The following is a 16503-nucleotide window of genomic DNA, read 5'->3' as shown; positions in this document are numbered from 1 at the left end:
GAACTGCTCTCCTGTGGTGAGCACGGATTTTACCATGTGTGCAATCAAGGAATTGCAACTCGGTAACAAGACAATGAGTATGCATAGGCCTGCAAATAGGTTTGGGCGCTCGTACGCACGCATATGTATGTGCAAATGAGAGAGGGTTGAACATACCAATTGGGAGATTTTTTTTTTTTTTTTCAAACAGGTTTGGGCGCTCATACACATATATGAATGGGCAATGGGAGAGTATTGAACATACCAATTGGGAGATACATATATATATATTTCTTTAAGTTGACACTCACAAACTCTCCTTTGAAAAAAATTTTGGACCTAAGAGGAGTCCATCCCTAAACGCACTATTTCAAGAGGAACTGGGGATAAATAGTCTTTTTTTTTTTCTTTTTTTCTCTCAACTTATGTAATACAAGTCGGTAAATAGTAATATTTGATGTCGAGTGCATTTATTTAAGAAGGAAAAAATAAAAAAAAAATGAGAGTGCGAAAATAGTCTCCCATAACAAAGCCGATACTAAACATTCCTTTTAAAGCAGATATTTGAGGAGAGAAAAATGGAAAAATAGGGACTTAATCAGACTCTCTCTCTGTGTCTAAACCCACAATGATACACAACAACTGTCAACACCTACTCTCCTCCAACGCAACATCCCCATCCCCAACTGTCTCCTTGTTCATTTTCCTTTTGTCCACATTGCTCTCCCTCCACTCCACATTGTCTCAGCCCTCCTCCGAACCAGAACCAGAACCAAACAATGGCTTTGCCCAAGTCCCACCCACCACAACCGCACCAGAGGACGAACCCATCGAACTACCTCCTTCCACTCCATCCATTTTCGCAACCACAGACGACCCTTCACCTCTCCAAGTCGCCACCAGTGTCTGTCTTCCTCTTCCGCTCTCTCCATCTCGTGCAAAAGCGAGCCCAAGAATGGTATACCCACTGTTTGCTTGTATGCGTGTGTGTGGACATATAGTTCTGTCCTTGAGCTTTTATTTTGTTTCTAATTAATTGGGTTTTGGTGGAATTCGAAAGTTAGGTCTTGAAGAGTAAAAACATGGTTGAAGGAGAAAGCAATCGATAGCTCCAATGCAATGACCCGGCACCGGTTGGACGCCAAGACTCCACCTTTGCCTGTTCAGACACTTTCAGATGATTTCTCGGTTAGTTTCTCAACTGCCTTTGTTCTTTGTTTGTATTCGAATTGGTTCTCCTTCGCTTGTTAAATCCATGTTCATGATAAATGTTAGCAATTTTTTTTTTTTTTTTTTTGATAAGTATGATAAATGTTAGCAATTAGAAATCATAATTTGTAATTTTTTCAGGACACTCGTACCAATTCAAAGAATATCACTACCTCATTAACTTAATGTGGACATAATAGCAATGAAGTTCATATACCTTATTTTCGAGAAAATTAGGATCAAAACATGAATCATCATTCCCCTCCATTATGGTATATATGGTCAAGTCCCTTTACGATACAATTTCTCTGCATAGCAATTGTAGTAACAAGAAAATCTGATAAATGGGCTTTCCTCAAGAATCTTTTTCTAGAACATATATTTAAAAACTAAGGGTGTTGAGTTTCGTGAGCATTCTCTCAATCCATCGTCTACGTAACAACATTTTGTAAAAGGTAGTAAAATATCTAATCTAATCATTGAAATAATCTACAAAACCACCCTTACTTGGAATGAGCCAGAATTTGGGCTGCAAATAAACATGAGTAAATGGACTATTGCTAGTAATAATGAAAGTGTAAATCATCTGATTTCTGACGTAGCTAAGAGATAAACTTCGCTGCTGATGTTTTGATAGAACATCAAAACTCGTTTCCCTTTAGGCTTTACGACAGCCAAACTCTAAGAAATAATGCTAACAACTAATGATGTTGTCAATAGCCCAGCTGGTACAAACCTACCTCCCCAAAGGGGAGGTCGTGGGTTCGAGCCTTAGTGGAGGCATGGGTGTGTGAGTTTGCTTAACCTTTCAAAAAAAAAAAAAAATGACTAATGAAGTTGTCAGTTTGGAAAAGTTCCGAAATTTCATTTTCTTAACCATGTAAAAACCAGTGAGTAACTTGTGGGACATCTAAAAGGCATGTATTCGATGTACTTGCCTCGTGTAAACTACTGTCACAGAAAATTTAATTAAACAAAGACTAAAAATATTCTACTTATATTAATATGTAAAAGAAAAATCCAGACAATATATATATATATATATATATATATATATATTCTTATATGAAATGTGTTGTTTTTTGCTTATATGGGAACAAATTAAGATGGTTGCTGTGTTTCCTTTGCAGTATTCCTCTTTATCCTTTAACTCTAATTTGTTCTTGTTTATCTGCTTTCAGGTTCGCCGAATAACAGTAAGGCAACGCCTTCAAGGCTGTGACTTATACTTTCATCACCTGTCATTTTATATAAAATGTTCACAGACCTGTTTCATTTACTATTTGCAGGACTATTGCTAACAGATTGTGCTATCAATATTTGTTCTTGGCATCAAGTCTGTAGGTTTATCCCCTTACTCGGGCGAGCTTTCTATCAACTTCTTCATGGGAGATCCTACTAGTAAAGATACTCAGAAGTCAAAATAAAGATGAAGTGCAGTTAAGTTCAACAAATTTTACAGCCAAGACCCACAGATAGCTCTGAAACGGACATCAGTGATGAGGAACAAAGTTCAGATAATACGCAGTAATGGAAGACATTGAAGGAACAGGTTTCATTTCATCTGCCCAATTTGTAGAGCACATCCATTCAGTTTATATAATTTTATAGTCTTGGTTTTTCCTTGATCACAATGCAATCCCTCCTTTATATAATAATTAGCGTAGTATTATAAAAGATTGCTTGGGTAAAGGCCAATGCGTAATAATAGCAGTTGATATGGATTTTGAGTAATGATTTCCTTTTCTTTCTAAGACTTTGGGGAACTACCAGAAAGCATGAATGCATGAACTCTCGTTTTATCCAATTTTCCTGGACTTCTATACAGTAGGTTAAGCTACAACCAAAAGTACTTCAGTTGAATACAAAGAAATACATACAACAAATCCTGGAACAGCATATAAAGGAACTAAAGAATCCTGAAAATGCCAAAATATTGAGACCACTGCTCCGAACATTTGGCAATTTCCTGATTTATTTGTCCCTGGTTAAAGATCAATCTTATAAACTAAAGGCACAACTTATTGATTGGGCAGAGGTTTGTTGGAGATGATTTTGACAATTATTCAACACTGTTTTATGATTAGCCAAAAGTTTCTAACATCCTGCCTTAATAGTAGTTCTTGTTGGTAAATTATTTCTCTCTACTTAGTTGTGGAATATCATCATGACCTTTGTTTGTTTGTTAACATTGCTATCTAGATGTCAATCTAGTTTATCCGTAAGTGTTATAACACTTATCTGCTATAGTGATTATATGGGATGTTTTGGACAAGAGGGGTCTGTCCATTTCTGATTTTCAAAATTTATCCCATGACTGATATGTTCTGTTCTGAATTATTCCTGTTGCTGGTCTGGTGGGGTTTTGAAACTGTTTTGTTGAGTCAGCTGGCTTTTAATCAGGAGTACATATACTGTTATGTGAATTCTCTTAATCATTGGTGTTGTAAATTGCATTTATGTAAAAGCTATGTTGTTAGTTTTGAGAATTTGCTGTTAAATGCTAGAAAGGTAGGTCTAGAATGGTGCCTTCTCTTGTTGTCATATGTGTATTGTCAGATTGTGCTGATCAACTGGCGGCTTGTGTTGTTCTTAGTGGTGAAGTTCTGGAAGTGGGACTTGTCAGTCCTCTTGTATTGGGATGGAATGTCCTCTTGCTGTGTTGTATAGCTTTCTTTTGTTAATAAATGTCATTTGGGAAGAAAAAAAAAAATGTTAATAACACTTGTAGAATTGGTAGGTTTGGTTGGTAAAATACAATGTAGGCTGATTTCCATATGGGCCAGAACTACCGGCTGACCCTATGAGGCACTGGGAGGGCTGAGAAAAGACCTTATCAGTTGATTAAATCAACAGCCAAGGTCCTTCCATTTCTGATCCACATTCAGGATCCTTCTGTAGTCTCCTCGCCGGAACTGTTTGGAGAGGAGCTACAGACTTGATCCTGGGTGTGGAGGATTCTGGATCCAAACGGTGTGGAGAGGATCTGCACATTCTATTGACTGATTCACACCAATCAGTTCTCAAACTAGAAAAATATACCAGGTAGGAACCACAAAAGCTATTCAAGAATCTACTGTTTTGAAGCTGGGAAACTTTATATAATTAACAAGAAAATGGAAAGTGATGAATGGATTTTACACACGTTCAGCTATAAAACAAGCTTGTTGACTTATCAAAAAAAAAAAAAAAGCAAGCTGGTTGGTTGTGAACCTAGTGACATTTATCTATCGGATAAGGTAAATTCTTGTAGTTCCAGGTTTTGGTCAGTGCGGACACCTTCTCCTGTTATGTCCTGATAACCATGTGCTGGTGGTCTCTCATGGCCCTCAGTAACCCTTCTGATAGAAGTTCTTTCCTTTCCATTCTTCTGAAAACGATTGTGACTTGGGGATGGCTGAAATGTATGCAACAGGGTCGAATTGGTGTCTAGGTTATGCAACACTGCTACCAGAATCACTGAAGAAACAAACATCGGGATTGGACCAAAAATCCACAATAGCAAGGTGGTGGCAAAGTAGAGTGCACGCATGCCGATTGACCAGTAGTAACTACCTCTTAGCACAGCCTTCTCAACATAGCTTACAGGAATTTCTGTGTTTGGCATGGTTATGAGGAAACAGGCATGGACTAAATTCCTCGTAGTTTGGACAAAAGAAGCAAAAGCCACTAGGAAGAAAGAAAGAAGAGTCATATATTTGATGGAAATGATGGAACTGCTTGTGTCCCCATAAATAAGATCGCTGGTGAAGACATTTTCCGAAGAGCTTCCGATCCACGCTCCAATTAGAGAACTCAGAACTAGGCAGATTGAAGACAGAGAAGATGCTGCCGACATGTTGCTATTGATAACTTGTAAAGCTAGCCCTCTTTCCTTGGCTTCAACCTGCAAAAACCCATTAATATTGTGGAAGTGGTTAAACTAAATTTGGCTGAGATATGCTAATACCTGCTGAAATGATGAAGAGGGACGGAGTTCACTGACCTGCATAGTTCTCTCAACCCAAGCTTTCTTGCTATTGTTCTCATAGCCGATCATTGTCCTGTCGGGATGCTTTAGCACCCTGTAGAGAAGGAAGAGGTGATAGCCAAACATGTTCAGTAACCCAATTGGGACCAAAACTACATCCAGGTATTCCTTCTTCCATTGCCATCCCATTCTCTCTCTCTCTCTCTCTCTCTCTCTCTCTCTCTCTCTCTCTCTCTGTGTCTATTTGTGTGTGTGTGTGTGTGTGTGTGTGTGTGTGTGAATTTATAGAATTTAAAATATTTAGCTTCGTGTTTCATTGGTGGATTTGTAAATTAAACGTGGCTTGACATTTTGTCTCAATCTCTGGTCATGGATTATGGAAATGATAATCTGCATATACCCTTCACAACCTCTTCATGTAGATCAAGTTAAAATGTCATTGTCCCAATTATCAAGTGAGCATGTATTAATGTCTACATTGTTTGGTCATTAACTCACTCGGGACCAAAACTACATCCAAGTATTCCTTCCTCCAACTCCATTTGTTGTGTACATGTGTGTGTTTGTGTATGGACTGGGTAAACTAAATGTGGCTTGACATTATGTCCCACTGGTTTGGTCATGGATAATGAAATTAATAATCTGCATATTAAGTTCTTCATGTAGATCAAGTTAAAAATGTTGCTTTCCCAATTATCAAGTGGGCAGTATTAATGTATAACTTGTTTGGTCATTCTTTGAACGTGGTGGAGTTTTAATATTTTTAATGACTTCGAGAATCAACACTCATTAAGAATTTAGAATAAGCTTATAAGCATAAAACCGAACCACACTTGGTCTTGTTTCTCCCTTAGATTAATTTGGCTTGGACATTTTCTATAGTAGAATACTCTGTTTGTTTAGACTTAAAATATTTTTTGAAAACGTTTTAGTCATTTTATTAAAGCATTGTGCAACATTATTAGGAAAAATGAAGGGTACTTTGAAAAAAATTAGATACATTCCTTTTCTTTTTTGAAGTCATCACTCGGAATTCATAAATATGTGTGTGCATGTAAAGATATAGAATACACACGCACACAATACAACAATCTACATATAAAACAATATAAACTATATATATGCGTGTGCTTTTGTATATGTGTGTTTGTTATGCATTTTTAAGAACTGAACAGTTTTTTTTTTCAAACTTCACTGAAAATAAGAGAGAATATTTTTCATGTTAAGAACATTTTACATCAAAACAAAACATAATGGAAATTTGCAAGGAGGATTGCATTTCAAAGTAACTCAACTTGCTCCAAGAAAATTCAACATGGTTGGTGGTGGCATATATAATATATATCCATAATATTTATTAATCCGTTGAATAAGCTTAATTAGAAGTGTGAAAAAACGACTAATCTGTCGCAGCTCATATGAAGTTTCAAAGTAACAACTAACAAGTTAGATATTGAATTGCTGTGAATTCTAGAGCTTTGATTTTTCGTTCTTATCTCTTTCAGAAATATGTGCTGTGCATGACATGTTCATCTATAGCCCAACCATATGACCACCTACCCAATAATGTGTAACATGATTTTACAATGGAGACAATGTCATTCAAAAGTATGTTTGATGGAGTGTCCTTTTCCATATATATATTTTATTGTTTTCTTGCACGTCTTTTTAACTTTATTAAAAGATAAAAGGGAAGAATTTGTTGAGTGGAAAATCAAAGCTATATATATAGCTGAATACAACCAGGTGGTTATTTTTTTTATTTCTGTTAGATACCTTTTTTCCTTCATGTATTTATGCCTTTTTCTTAGGAGCTGCTGTGAGAACCTAAATAATAATATTATATTGTGAGACTGCCAACTTTCTTATGTCATGTCTTTTTTTCTAAGTAGTTGTTAATTTGTTAACCACCGGCCATCACTTCGTATTAATGTCATTTTTGTGGGTGTGGTGAAAGTGATTGTAACCTAAACCACATCCTTTGTGGATGAAGTGCTTATTTTTACCATTGATATTGAACATTTTGCCTTATAATCTCTACATTTTTTATTTGGTATTTACATAAACATTGTCTAAAATCATATGATAGTCTTACATGAATATAATAACATTGTGATGTTGTGACCCGAATTTGAAAAAAAAAAAATTCATTTTTTACTTATGGGTCGTGGATTTTAATTAGTACTCTTTTATAATCCGATATACAAGGGCGTTTAGGATTTGGAGTGCGGAACTAAGAAACACTGAAAATCGCAGAGAAAGAGAATGAAGGGATGAAACTTGTAATCTCTTATTTTTTGAATAGTGAAAGCTTTCGCTAGATCTTCACCGTAAATGTAGGCTCTGCCGAACCACGCTAAATTTTTGTGTTCATTTATTCTTGTGTTCGCTAAGTTTGATATAACAAATACGTTAGTTCAACTAGTATAACCTCTCTTACCTTCCATTGAAGGTGAAGAGTTCATACATACATTATTTGTGGATGTGTGAGTACTTACCTAAATAACAATGCGGCAGTTATACAAGTTCCAATTAAGAACAAGAGAACTACTTAGAGAAAATTGTAGTTACGAAAAAAGAAATAGAATAAATAAGAAATCTACTTAAGTGCGATTGATGTGTATAATTGGTCACAGTGATTGATGTGTATAATTGGTCACCGCGGTCTTAGATTATGACTGAACGCCTCCGAAAACAAGAGAGACAAGTCAGATGATATATTAAATCAAAGGTCATAAATTCAGTGGGTTGGGTCCTTTGTTAGGTCATTTGTTATCCTAATATCCATCCTACATTCTCCTCCTTTCAAGGGTAGTCATAAAGATGTGTGTTTAGCAACACAGACTTACTTGTCATGCGCAGACTGGCGTCATGTGCAATTTGTTAAAAAGAGAATCAGCGGCCTTTAAAGGCTTAGCCCCACCATGGGTCCAGTTAAAGCCCAACACACAACCCCACTTGCTTCTCAGCCTTTTCTTTTGTCATTGTCCTTGTCATTTACCTTCTCAAACCCAAAAGCAACTATCCTTGTGTTTATACTTTATAGGGAAAGACAATCATGGGTTGGGATCTCTTTAAAATATGAATCCACCATAGCTTCTTGTTCATCCCTTTAACAAAAATGACTGCTGCCCATTGAACAAAAAACTAGGTTGGTAGAGGGATTGTTTAGGAATCATATTTTTCTATATTTTACTCTCTTTTAATTTATCCACAAACCAATCAATTGATACAAAATAGTATCCAAATATTAAAGTTATCAACGGTTTATCTCTTTTAAAATCAGTATATATAGCATACTAGAATGATCTTTATTTTATAAATGGTATCAGAGAATGATACAACGATGCAAGGCACTAGCAGACTACTATGTTGGCAGGTTACGGGTGCACAATCCCGTGTCGCCTATGTGTTGAAAGGAGAAGTGTATGCATGTAAGATTGGTACACTCCAAATTTCAAATGGTACGGGCCTTTTGGAGTTAAAACCCAAGAACAAAATCATGCGAATTTGGACTCAAAGCATATGACAATATCATAATATATGGCGGAGTGGAGTGGATTGTTATAAATGTTTTTTTTTTTTTTTTGGGTGATGGCACTTATAAATGTGAAGGAAAAATGAAGTCAATTATGGCAAACAAAAGTTTCACAGGATCATGAAGCTATTTGATCAAAAGACAATGGCATTGTTAGAAGAGTGAGTGTTTACCTTTTCAAGCAAAGGAAATGGTTTGAAAACAATACCCTTTTTTTGGGCAAGTAAAAATGCTTTAAAGGATTGGTTTTAAGTGTATGTAGAAGCAACCAAAAAGATTGTCATTTGGCCATTGTTTGATGTACAAAAGAAGCATAAGGAGGATCAAAATCACGTGCTTGTACAAACCTACTTCAATTTTTAAACCAATGAACAATAGATTCCATATGGAACCAACCTGTCCCATGTGTTTTTTAATATCTGTTTGGACACAATGTGATCTTTGATTCTTCTTAGTAAGAGAACATAAATTATTTTCATAACATTATATCTCTATTCATTCACTGGGCATGTGACTGAATGTTAAACAAGCCTTAAAAAGGGAGTATTAAACTACTCAAATAAAAAGCTATTTGGCTGCATTTATACAATTCAACTTTCTTAAATATGGATTATATGAAATCTATCACTCGTCTAAGCTACTATCATGTTCTAGTGTGTGTGCGCGCGTTAGTCATACGGAGTGAAAACAAGAGCGAATTCAAACACATAAAAACTGTAAAATTTAAATCACACTGAATGAGAGGGTAAAAGCGCGCTCAATATGAGAATGGTGGAAGCAAGCTAGGAATGTATTTGATGTAATTAAATCATGTTTCATCGCATTGTTTCAACTGAAAAATAATGGTACTAAACACAATTTAATGGCATCGAGAGAAAATTTTAACACAATTAAGTTTTATTTCAACACATTATTTTGAAAAATAATTGTTGAAACTAAATTAATTGTGTTAGAAAACTTTACAGCATGGTGCAGACTGTGCACTGCACCAGAGAGTAAAAAAGTTCAAAATGAATTACTTCAAAAATTATTAATAAATCGTAAAAATGAAAATATATTAACAAGCCAAAACAGTATAAGCACTGTGCAACACTAGAGACTACATATTATGATACCCTCTTACCGGGTCGGGTCAGAACCCGACCCCAGCCGCGCCGACCCCAACTGTGGCACCACGGTGAGGCTCAAGCTTCCTGTTCTTCCAGAAACAGGCATCTGGTGCGAGCTTAGCCGCCGTTCTCATCGGCTCCGACTTGCAACGTTTGAGCGCGAACGGCTCGTACCCCACGGCGCTAACCAGCTTCTGCTCTATCGCCGTCCCCATGGACACGCCGGTGACCGGCAACGGAAAGGAGCAAGACGACCGCGGCGGCTGCTGGAGCGGCTGTTCTCGCGCAGGGCGAGTGGGAAGCGCAGGATTGGAGTCAATGCTGTCCCTCTTCTTCTTTGGCTCATCACCACCGTCTTTTGGTTTGACTTGTCTTTCTGGTGGTAACCATCTGATGAAGTCCGTACTGCAGACCCACGTCTCCTTGGAGACCTCCATTGACAGCTTGGGCTCGCACATCATCAGCAGCAAGCAGTCCGGCAACACTGAGCTTTCTCTCTCTTCCTTCACCTGATCACTTTCTCTCTCTACTTCCTCTGCGTGGCTTTCTCTCTCTTCTTTTGATTCTGTTTCTTCTTCGTCGTCTTCGAGGTTTTCTTTGGTATCTTCCTCTGGTTCAGATCTCTCTTGGGTCGGTGTCTCTCCCAAAAGTCTCACTTGGGTCTCTGTCTCTTTAGTTAACTTCTCTGCTTCTTCTACCAATACCTCAACCTCTGCTTCGTCCTTATCTTCTGAATCTGAATGTATTGACAGTATTGAAGTAGACTGACTCGCTCTTCTCTCTTCTTCTTCTAGAGTCAACAACTTTGCTTCTTCAATTTCTAGGGTTTCTTGATCTAGAAGAGCTTCAGTGGAAGTTCTATCAGGTACTGCTTCATTTTCTCCTTCTACTGCTGTCTGGTTCACCTCTTGAACTACTTGTTCTTGTAATTCCTCATTAGCATTCTCTGGGTTTTCTTCTTTTACTTTTTCGGCTACTTGTGTAATCTCCATTACAAGCCCTGCCTCTGTTTCTTGCAAGTTTTCTGGTTCTTTATGAGCTTCATCTGAAACTGAAACTGAAACCCTCTTTTCACACACTTCAATATCCTCTTTGATTTCCATTCTCAGCTTATCTTTTACTTCACTTTCTTCAACTACATTCACTTGTTCTTCTTCGTCTCCATTAATATCCTTGTTTTTATCATCATCTTCTTCTTCTTCTTCTTCTTCTTCATCTTTGGGCAAAGGTGATTCCCAGAAACGATTAGAGAGAGCTGAAATTCTCATGGGATCAGATCTGCATCTCATCAACAACAGAGCATTCTTGGGCGGAACACAAATGCTAACTCTCGCTTCATCTTCCTCCACAATACCACCACCATTCGATTCACATTTCTCATCTCTGATTTCAATCTCATCCATCACATGATACCTCCTAGAGTTTCTCTCACTAAACTCTGTTATCTCCTCTTCCCCTCCTCCCACCACCAACTCTATATCCCTCCCTTTTCCTCCTCCTTCACCAACTTCATGTAATGACACCAACCACCTCGCAAACACAGCTCCGCAAGAACTCCGACCACCGCCACCGCCGCCGTTCGATCCAGAACCCTTCTCTTCCTTCTCCCTCTCGCTCGTCGACGAACACGAGGACCGGCACGGAAACAGACAGCTGAACTCAGACCCAAATGCTCTCAGAGCTTCACAAATCGTCAATGGCAAATGAAGCCATCTCTGATTTCTGTGATTCAAACTCTCTTGATTCTGTTGATGAAACTGACTACTCACATTGGGTTGATTATACAGCGTCTGATTCTGATTCAACCCTTCACGGCTCTGCTCCGATTTCCGAAAACTCACCTCGCCGCTTCGCCTTCTCGAGAGGGTTCGCATCTTCTTCCCTTGTTTCTTGGTCTTGACTCGAACCTGCCCAATGCAGGTCACTTTGGGAGACGAGGGTTCTGGGTTTTCGAATGCACCACCTCGTTTCTTGCCGCCGGTGGGGAACATCGGCGACGCTTGGCCTCCTTTCATGCTTCCATTGCTTCTGAGTCTCCGACTGAGAGAGTTGGAGAGAGTCACAGGCAGGTCTCGTGAGCGTGCCGGGCTTAAGATTGACTTTGAAGAGAGTTTCATGGAGGACGAAGACGATGAAAGGCGAGAGGTGAAGCAGATGAAGAGCTCGCTGCTTGAACTTCCGGTCCGGTGGGGTCTGTCTGAGTCCGTCATTGTGCTGTTTCGGCCATTGAAATACACCAAATCTTGTTTATATTTTTGAGTGGAAGTGATCCAAGAGATGAAAAGAACGGGTGGGTGGGTGTGTGCGTGTGTGTGTGAGAGAGAGAGAGAGAGAGAGTGAGTGAAAGTGATTAGAGATAGAGATGGAGAGAGGTTTAATGGAAGATGACGAAATGTGGTTTGTCTTTATCCAAAAGTAACGATAGTTATAAAGGTTCAATAGCAACTACTACAAGTAACGCTAGGTTATTAATATGACATCAATACCCTTGGTGCTTCATAAAAGTACTCTTCTTGCCCGGACGCACTTTTTTGAGGTGCCCATTGAGAAGTATTGTGTGGTGTAGTGTTTTGTTTTAGCTTAAAATAGAATAAAGTATTTTAACGTTTTGAAATGAGAATAAAATATATTTGGAATGAAAATTTGGAGTAAGAATTTTGGAATATAAATTATTATTATTATTTTATGATTAAAATAAATTAATTACAGAGCTTAATTAGTTTACAAAACAAGAATTACAAGCTTGATTAGTTGATTTAGAAAAAAAATTAAAACAAAACCCATACACGTTAGCAGTGGCAGAGAGAGAAGGGGCAAACTTGAAAGTTGAGAGAGCGGCTGAAGCTTGTAGCTTTTGTAGTTTGCAGTTGGAGAGAGAGAGAGAGACTAGGGCAATTGAACGAGAATAAAGATGAAGGCGTTTGGGAGGCTGATATGATTTGCCCTAAAAAAAATTAAAACAAAACCCATACAATTTGCAGTTGCAAAAAGAGAGAGCGAGAGAGATGGAGGCGTTTGGGAGGTTGAAATGATTTGCCCTAAAAAAAATTAAAACAAAACCCATACAGTTTGCAGTTGGAGAGAGAAAGAACGAGAATAAAGATGGAGGCGTTTGGGAGGCTAAAACGATTTACCCTAAAAAAGATCAACGAACAAGTAATAGTACTGCCGGCAGAGGAGCTGAAGGAAGAAGCGCAAGCAGAAGTGTCGTCTTCGTCGTCGTCAGGGTGGGAGGTGGTTGTGAAAAATAGGATGAATGAACGACATTAGGGCCTATTTAACTACAGTAAATATTGGACTAGAACAATATAGAACACCTAAATCTTGTTCCAGCTTTTGGACCAAATAGTAGATTTGTTTTGAAAGTGTTTTGGTACTGTTGAGAACAAAACAATACAGGCCAAACATGTTGTGGAATCAAAATGGGCTAGTATAGCGGCCCGGGAACACTACAACACACTTAGGAACAGACACCAAATGCCTCTCCTTTGCATAAAAGGATATGAGGGATACCCATGGAGCCTCCTTATCGATAACCCCCTCCCTTTTTATTTTCTTTATCCTGGCAAATTTGCCGAAGGGTAACTCGAACACGAAAAAATTATTCGGGAAGTTGAGCATGGTAATGCTTTCATGATTCTCTACTTCAATTTGTTGTAAATTGTTATCCTTTTCACGTGTGTTTTTGAGTCATTTGATGCAGCATAAGTTATAATACTTGTTCTGTATCTTAAAAATTCAAACCATTTATTTTATTTTTTAACACATTAATTCTATTTTCAACACATTAAATGTGAGTAAAAGTAAGTAGATTTAATGTGTTAGGTCCGCTCCATGTGACTTAGGTGGTCACCTAAGGCCCAACTAATATGAACGTCTCAAAATTTTTTATTTCTTAATATTATAAGCTTCGTAAAATTTTATTTCCTTCCTATCATCAAATTCTAGCCTATAAAAATCCAAAATTTTTATTTCCTTATATTATAACTTTCAATTTTTATTTATTTGTTTATTTTACTACCTTCCCAAAATTTTTATTTCCTTATATTATAAATTTCAATTTTTTTATTTGTTTATATTATAATCTTCCTAAAATTTTTATTTTATTCCTATTATTAAACTCTGCCCAATAGAAAGGCCCCAAATTTTTTTATTTTCTTATATGGACAATATTTTGGTCTTGTACACCGTCTCACTATTGATGTGGATAAATTAAATATGGTGGGTACATCTTTATTTACCAAATCAAATATGATAGGTAAATATAAATATACTATGATTTTGTAATGAAAGAAGACATATTTATTTTTTATTGGTCCAATGAGGACGGTGACCAAAAGAGGTTTAATAATGGGCCCAAAAAATTTCTATCTTTATCTCACTTTTTTTTTCTCTTTCTCTTCCTCATTCAATTTCTCCAACAGTATGTTAAAATATCATTTTTTTTTTTTAATCTCCACCAGTCTATTAAGATACACCGTCACATTATCAATGTGTAAAATTATTATGTATTTTATACAATATTTTTAGACAGCCACATCAGCATATTTATTTTCTCCTCCATCTTTCTCATTTCATTAAAAAGCCAACCATATATTAAGTAGGTTTGTAACAATTATGTGGGGTCCTGGCATAACACGTGGTTGGTTGTTATTGGAGGATATATTTTTACACAAAAGGTATAAAACAACTACTATAACTAAAAATAAATAATCCAAAATTTGTGTGTAAATATATCCTAACACATCATATTTGTACAAAAAAATATACACAACGGTTGGAGATGCTCTATCTTCAGCTGTTTGTATACACTGCTTTTTTATCTCCAGTAGTCTGTTAAGATACACTATCACGTCACCAATGTGTAAAATTGTAAATTTACACAACCTTTTTATACAGCCACATGAGCATATTCTTTTTTCCTCCCTCTTTCTCATTCCATTAACGAATCAACCATATATTAAGTAATTTTGTAACAATTATGTGAGGTCCAGACATGACATTGATTGGTTGTTATTGGGGGATATATTTTTACACAAAAGGTATAAAACAACCGCTAGAGCTAAAAATAAATGACTATGATTAGCTGGAGCTAAAAATAAATGACTATGATCCTCTAAGTACGACTGACCGAATCTGTCTACCGATAAATGGTTGCTCTGTTTACTTTGTTTGGATTGTGAATTTGTGAAATGTTGAAGACTGAAAATGTGATGGAAACAATCCATTTATTTGTGGTATAAAGTTGTGGCTTGAATTTGTTGAGCTGTAACTTTGACCTGAAGAATGAAAATCAACTCAACTGCAACATTGTTAGAATAGATTAAAATATAATCAATGATTTTTTTTTTTTTTTAAGTGGGAAAGAATATAATATTTTGGGAAAGTGAAAAAAAAATATCATATTATGTGAGAAAGTGATAAATTGATAGATATATTATATATATTTACAATTATGTCATGATTATATATATATATATATATATATATATATATATATATATATAAGTGCATGTTAAAATTTTAAAGGAAACAATTATACAGATATAAAATCTTTTAATATAAAATTAAAAAAAAAAAAAAAAAATTAAACACTGGTCCCTCTGTGACTATGCGGGGTTGCACTAATTGGCATATTTACCATTTATGTGAGAATAATTCAACTAGCTTGTTAAATAATTTTTAAGAGTGAGTTTGAACTTGACTATTCTACTTAACAAACAAATGTGAATTAAATTTTAAACAAGCATAGAGTTTTCCTAGATAGTTTGATTCTTTTGCTTATTACTCGATTGTTAGGGTTGCAATGGAGCATCTACCTATTTGAACTTCACTTACAAACCAGAAGAGGTTTCACGTTATCTAATTTAGTGGCATTCTCGATATTTATCAAGAATATGTAGGGCTAATTGGGAAATTTGATGTCATCGGGGAACCGACAGGGGACTAGAGGTGAAACAGAAGAATCCAGGAGTGCACGTGACTGGAGCCCGTGAGAAGAGGCCATGATGATGTGCATGAATTGAATTATGAAGCGATCCCTATTTCGTCCCACGCGCTTTTATAAAAGGTGAAAAACATTCCATGCAAATAAGGCCATCGAGATCCAATATATATCTATATATCTATCTACACGGAACAAACGAGAGTGGGACTCAATTCCATAGAACCAAAAGCCTGGCTGGCGGATTTCAGTGTGCTAGCACCCAAAAGATAGAAAGCTGCGTAGAGTGAGCGCGTGAGTGTGAGAAAGGTCATTGGAGTTTGTACCCTCTGTGGTAATACCCATACCTTCACACAATTTCCACTAATAATGTATTGACACGTCACAAATCAATAAATATGAGTAGTGGATTATTGGTTGATTTGGTGTTACAATGTAGTGATGGTCACACATGATATATAGTTATTCAAGACCATTGATATTAGTTTAATCACAGAATCATAGAAGGGACAGCAATAATGATGTGGGGACTTGAAGAGAGCAGAGAGAGTGACAAAAGAGTTGCTGCAGAAGAGGACAAAATTACAATTAAAAGCTAAGTAACCATCATAATCACTTTTCTTAGTGGACTAAACTAGATTTAGGGTATATATAAATGGGACCAAATTCAGGTGATGTGGGTTAGTAGGGCTTATGATCAAAAGGTTTGGGATTGGGTAGGGTCCATGGAGTCATAATCTTCCACCACTACAAA

At 36.7% G+C, this 16503-nt stretch overlaps 2 protein-coding genes and 1 long non-coding RNA gene across 3 annotated transcripts; 1 reads left to right on the top strand and 2 right to left on the bottom strand.

Annotated features, from left to right (window-relative positions):
* Positions 1-75: 75 nt before the first annotated feature.
* LOC132307675 (uncharacterized) lies at positions 76-4703 on the top strand. The gene is made up of 5 exons (XR_009482293.1): positions 76-937; positions 1044-1167; positions 2370-2384; positions 2478-2740; positions 4604-4703. It is a non-coding gene; the product is annotated as an uncharacterized LOC132307675 (long non-coding RNA).
* On the bottom strand, positions 4306-5503 carry LOC132307674 (uncharacterized). The gene is made up of 2 exons (XM_059805497.1): positions 5174-5503; positions 4306-5074 (listed from the first exon to the last, which is right to left on the bottom strand). Exons 1-2 carry the CDS (start codon positions 5345-5347, stop codon positions 4412-4414), a joined length of 837 nt encoding a protein of 278 aa, XP_059661480.1. The 5' UTR covers positions 5348-5503; the 3' UTR covers positions 4306-4411.
* A 4227-nt stretch (positions 5504-9730) lies between these two features.
* On the bottom strand, positions 9731-12091 carry LOC132307672 (uncharacterized). Its single transcript, XM_059805494.1, has one exon. It carries the CDS (start codon positions 12013-12015, stop codon positions 9829-9831), a length of 2187 nt encoding a protein of 728 aa, XP_059661477.1. The 5' UTR covers positions 12016-12091; the 3' UTR covers positions 9731-9828.
* Positions 12092-16503: the final 4412 nt, after the last annotated feature.

This window comes from Cornus florida, unplaced genomic scaffold (genome assembly GCF_030987335.1).
Source record: "Cornus florida cultivar Cherokee Brave unplaced genomic scaffold, ASM3098733v1 CherokeeBrave_3.0.0_Hap2_Chr05, whole genome shotgun sequence".
NCBI classification, from domain to species: domain Eukaryota; kingdom Viridiplantae; phylum Streptophyta; class Magnoliopsida; order Cornales; family Cornaceae; genus Cornus; species Cornus florida.
The sequence above is the reverse complement of the archived record's forward strand: the minus strand, read 5'-3'. Positions and strand labels throughout refer to the sequence as shown.

Excerpts from the sequence above, each read along its gene's own strand:
- LOC132307674 (XM_059805497.1), bottom strand. The coding sequence starts at position 5,347 with ATGGGATGGCAATGGAAGAAGGAATACCTGGATGTAGTTTTGGTCCCA. Across the intron at positions 5,075-5,173 it reads GGGTTGAGAGAACTATGCAG|GTTGAAGCCAAGGAAAGAGG; the intron begins GTCAGTGAACTC and ends GGGTTTTTGCAG.
- LOC132307672 (XM_059805494.1), bottom strand. The coding sequence starts at position 12,015 with ATGACGGACTCAGACAGACCCCACCGGACCGGAAGTTCAAGCAGCGAG.